The 3,816-nt window shown below is 39.1% G+C and overlaps 1 protein-coding gene across 1 annotated transcript in view; it reads left to right on the top strand.

Annotated features, from left to right (window-relative positions):
• Window positions 1-3,114, top strand: part of SARC_08288 (hypothetical protein) — a 3,518-nt gene extending 404 nt beyond the window's left edge. The window contains exons 2-5 of the mRNA XM_014297750.1: window positions 739-957; window positions 1,697-1,795; window positions 2,320-2,426; window positions 2,895-3,114. Coding sequence (XP_014153225.1) covers window positions 739-957; window positions 1,697-1,795; window positions 2,320-2,426; window positions 2,895-2,982 — 513 coding nt within the window. The 3' untranslated portion in view covers window positions 2,983-3,114. The remainder of the gene's footprint in view (window positions 1-738; window positions 958-1,696; window positions 1,796-2,319; window positions 2,427-2,894) is intronic.
• The last annotated feature ends 702 nt before the right edge of the window (window positions 3,115-3,816 follow it).

The raw sequence follows: 3,816 nt of genomic DNA, 5'->3' as shown, positions 1-3,816 counted from the left end.
ATATATATCCACTCACTCTCACACACATACACACATATTATATATATATCTATATATCTATATATAGTGGCGTTTTCCATCGTGGTATAGTTTGTTGATTGTGTGAATTGTCTGGCATTAGTGCAAAAATTTCTATACTATAATCTGAGAATTCAACGGATGTTGTTCTGTTCTGTATGAATAGCTCCATCTATTAGATATAAACAAGTACATCAGTGATACTGTCGATCTCATGAAGGGCGAGAGTTCCAGGTACAGTGACTTGCAAGCCAGGGGGTGATATTTCCTTGTTGACATTTATATGGTATTCAATGACTGGTCGGGCTTTGATACAAATGGATTCTGTCAAGGTTTTCATACTTCATTTCATAGTATGGCACCTTATGATTTTGCTTTGTGACTTTGGTGCACACGTCATTTTTGCACCAGCGACTATCATTATATACTTGTGCTCAACATAAGTGCCTACCAATGGTCAATATTTCGTGCGTGGCAGTATATTTATAAAAATTACTAGAATGATGAGCATCTTCCTATCATATCCTGTAGACTCGGTCTACCAATTGTATTCAGTGTTTAAGTGACGATGCTGGGCGACCTTCACTTTAGTGCTGTATTTGTCTTTGATTATCCGCTGGAAATATTGCAAGATTCAATACTTGACATTATTGACTAACATTGTGGTTAATCTATCAAGTGCTTCTCACTAGAAAACTACGTTTACATTGGGGAACTCAGATTATCGAAGCCATCCGGGAACTGGCACAGCGCAATACTATGACCGAACAGACAGTAAAAACAACCGTAGACGAACTAGCTGAGCATAAAGAACTCGTGCAGCAGTTGACTGAGAGAGTTTCTGAATTGGAAAGGTCACAACACACAACAACGCAAACAGCACCACCCAGAGACAAGAGGCAACGGGAGCCAGTACTAAACGACGATCAAGGATCTTCGGTGCGTTTCATTCGAATGTCATCGTTATTGGGTGTGGGCTTGCTAGTCATGATTGTGAATCAGATTACCCCAGGATCGATATTGCTACAGCCCCAATTTCGTCGCCATACCATTTTTTTCGCCACTCCCTAGTTTGTACAAGCTGCGACTAACACTATTGCTTCGATGCTTTATCGGGATTTTTTGACACGGCCGGGTCGGTTGTCCAACATGTGTCACTTAAACTTGTTGGTTTTTGGTACAATCTTGGTTCTGACAATTTTAGCTTCAAAAGGAATTTTGTTTTTGGGTATAGCTTGCATGATTTCAGTTCATTTTAAGAGCTGCCTGCATGTAGATATATCGTGAAACAGCTTGGGCTAGTTTAATGAACTATCCACTGGAGCTCTAGATTTCCATCTATTGGTCATCTTATACTTGTAAATCAAACTCTTAGGGTCGTTTGTGTTGTTTAGTTTGCGATGAAGGCAAGGCAATGATGTGCGTAGTTTACAGGGCGACGCAGATTGTTCGACATTCCCTATAGAACCAGTGCAAAATGCATTTGGTGTAAAAAAATCTAGTCGCTTAGAAAATGAACTAATTAGTGAGCTAATTATGGTGTATGTATACTGTAGACCATAGTCGTGGTTTCCTTTGCTTCGTATGTGATTTAAACAAATTTTGTACCATTGTCATTGTAATACCACACTTTCCAACCAACGCATATGTCCGCTACATTGTCTTACTAAATCACCAGGCGACTGGCTCGCTTCTCAAGTCCGAGCCAACGAGGAAAAAGCAAAAGACGAGCACACCCAGGGGGGAGAAAGACAATGACGGCCAGACATACTTCTCGGTGAGCAATGCTTTGTGGGTGCAATGTATGCCTATGCAGCTATATTAAGTGAAAAATTTCAGTATACGCTCATTTGGTTGTGCATTGTGGGAAAAGCTTTGTATCTATGTATAAAATAGGTGTTTTCCGATTTTGTTTGATTTTATAGCTCAAGCTGGACTTGTATTTCGCTGCTCAATAGGCCGAGCCAGTTGGTTCAATGTATTAGTATATCCTGATTTATTTTTATGGCCTGGTCGATAGTGATTATGAGAGAGATGTAATGTACAATCCTTGTGTACATGTGCGCAAAGCATTTGTCAAAATCGTCAGCAGTGTACAAACTGATCACCGGTAGTGCAGCATGTATTAGTCCATCGCAACGGCCATTGTTCGTGCGATATTACATCATTCATGCAGTTTTCGAAAATATTATATTTAAGTATATCGTGTGAATCTGAGTACATGTCCAGGTGTCCGTTTGCTATTTTGTCAACTAATCCAGCCTTCTACCCCACTTTCGATATTAAATTAACCTATCCTAGCTTGGCGGAGAACGTCGGTGCACACTCAAACAATTCAGGGGGGTCAAGTATGTAGATATTCGCGAGTACTATATTGCCGGCGGGGAGGCGAAGCCTGGTAAAAAGGGGTACGTGAATTATGCATAAGTGCGCTCCGTTGAATATGCATGATTCGCTTTCATGAATTGTGCACACACATTACCGACTTGACAGTCATACACTTTATAATGGGAACAAAGTCAGTATATTTCCGACCGTGGTGCTCAGAATAGGCTCTGTGTTCATATCACTATATCTGCTTTTATACCATGCAATACCCTCAGGTGTATTTGTATATATATACAGACAGCTAGACTTACATACTTCTTATCTCTCTGCACTATTTCAGCTAATATGCAAAGTGTACACATTGTGCTAGGGGCATCGAGAACAACACATTTACTGTAACAAGTGCGCATATTGCAGCTGTACGCCCTGCGAGATGTACGAAACCATAAGTTTCTGCATCAATTGCCTCGTTTATTTTTAGAAATCTTGCCGGATATTGATATTATTACTAAAGGAATATTATTTACGTACATATCCTTCCCCACCAGGATTTCATTGAACGCCGACACATTCCAAAGATTGCTGCCTTGTATTGACGCAGCCGCAGAATTCTTAGGGGTTGCCAATAGTGATTAGATCATATGTGGCGATATATCATTGCAGAAATCCTACCGAATAAATGAATATTATAATTCCGTCTAAGTCAAAGCTATGGTCCATGTGAACGGTTTTCGACATGATACTCAGATCAGCTGACTATAAACTCGCCACATCTAATTGAAGAGAGTGCTTAATGTCCGGCTGAATGTTTGTCTGGTTCTTTTATGAGGTCCAAAGTGTGTACAGTTGAATAAGTCCAAAATTCGTTGACTTGGCTTATGACTATTTTAAATACGTTTGCTTTATCGGTGAAATCAAATTCTATATTCTCGGGCAATGGAAACTGTATGGAAGAAGTGACGATAACTTGGTTCGGGAGCCTGCAACTAGTTGAGAAAATTGCACCCAAAACATGCATACACAGACACACATAAAGCATACATGCATACATACATGCATACATGTATGCGTACATACATACACACACATAAAGCATACATACTTACATACATGCAGACATGTATGCGTACATACATACACAGACACACTTAAAGCATCCATACATACATACATACATACACAGACATACATAAAGCTTACATATATACATGCATACATGTATGCGTACATACATATAGGCACAGATAACGACACACATAACAACACACACACACAACAACACACACACACATTTATATATAGAGATATGGATATAGATAAATACATGCATACATATACACATACTCACGCATACACATACACGTACACGTACACAGACATATATATATATATATAAATATACATACACATATACATATACAACACACACACACACATGTATATATATACATATACACATACATACATACG

This window comes from Sphaeroforma arctica (genome assembly GCF_001186125.1).
Source record: "Sphaeroforma arctica JP610 unplaced genomic scaffold supercont1.729, whole genome shotgun sequence".
NCBI classification, from domain to species: Eukaryota; class Ichthyosporea; order Ichthyophonida; genus Sphaeroforma; species Sphaeroforma arctica.
Note: the sequence above shows the minus strand (reverse complement) of the source record. Positions and strands in the feature narration are given on the sequence as shown.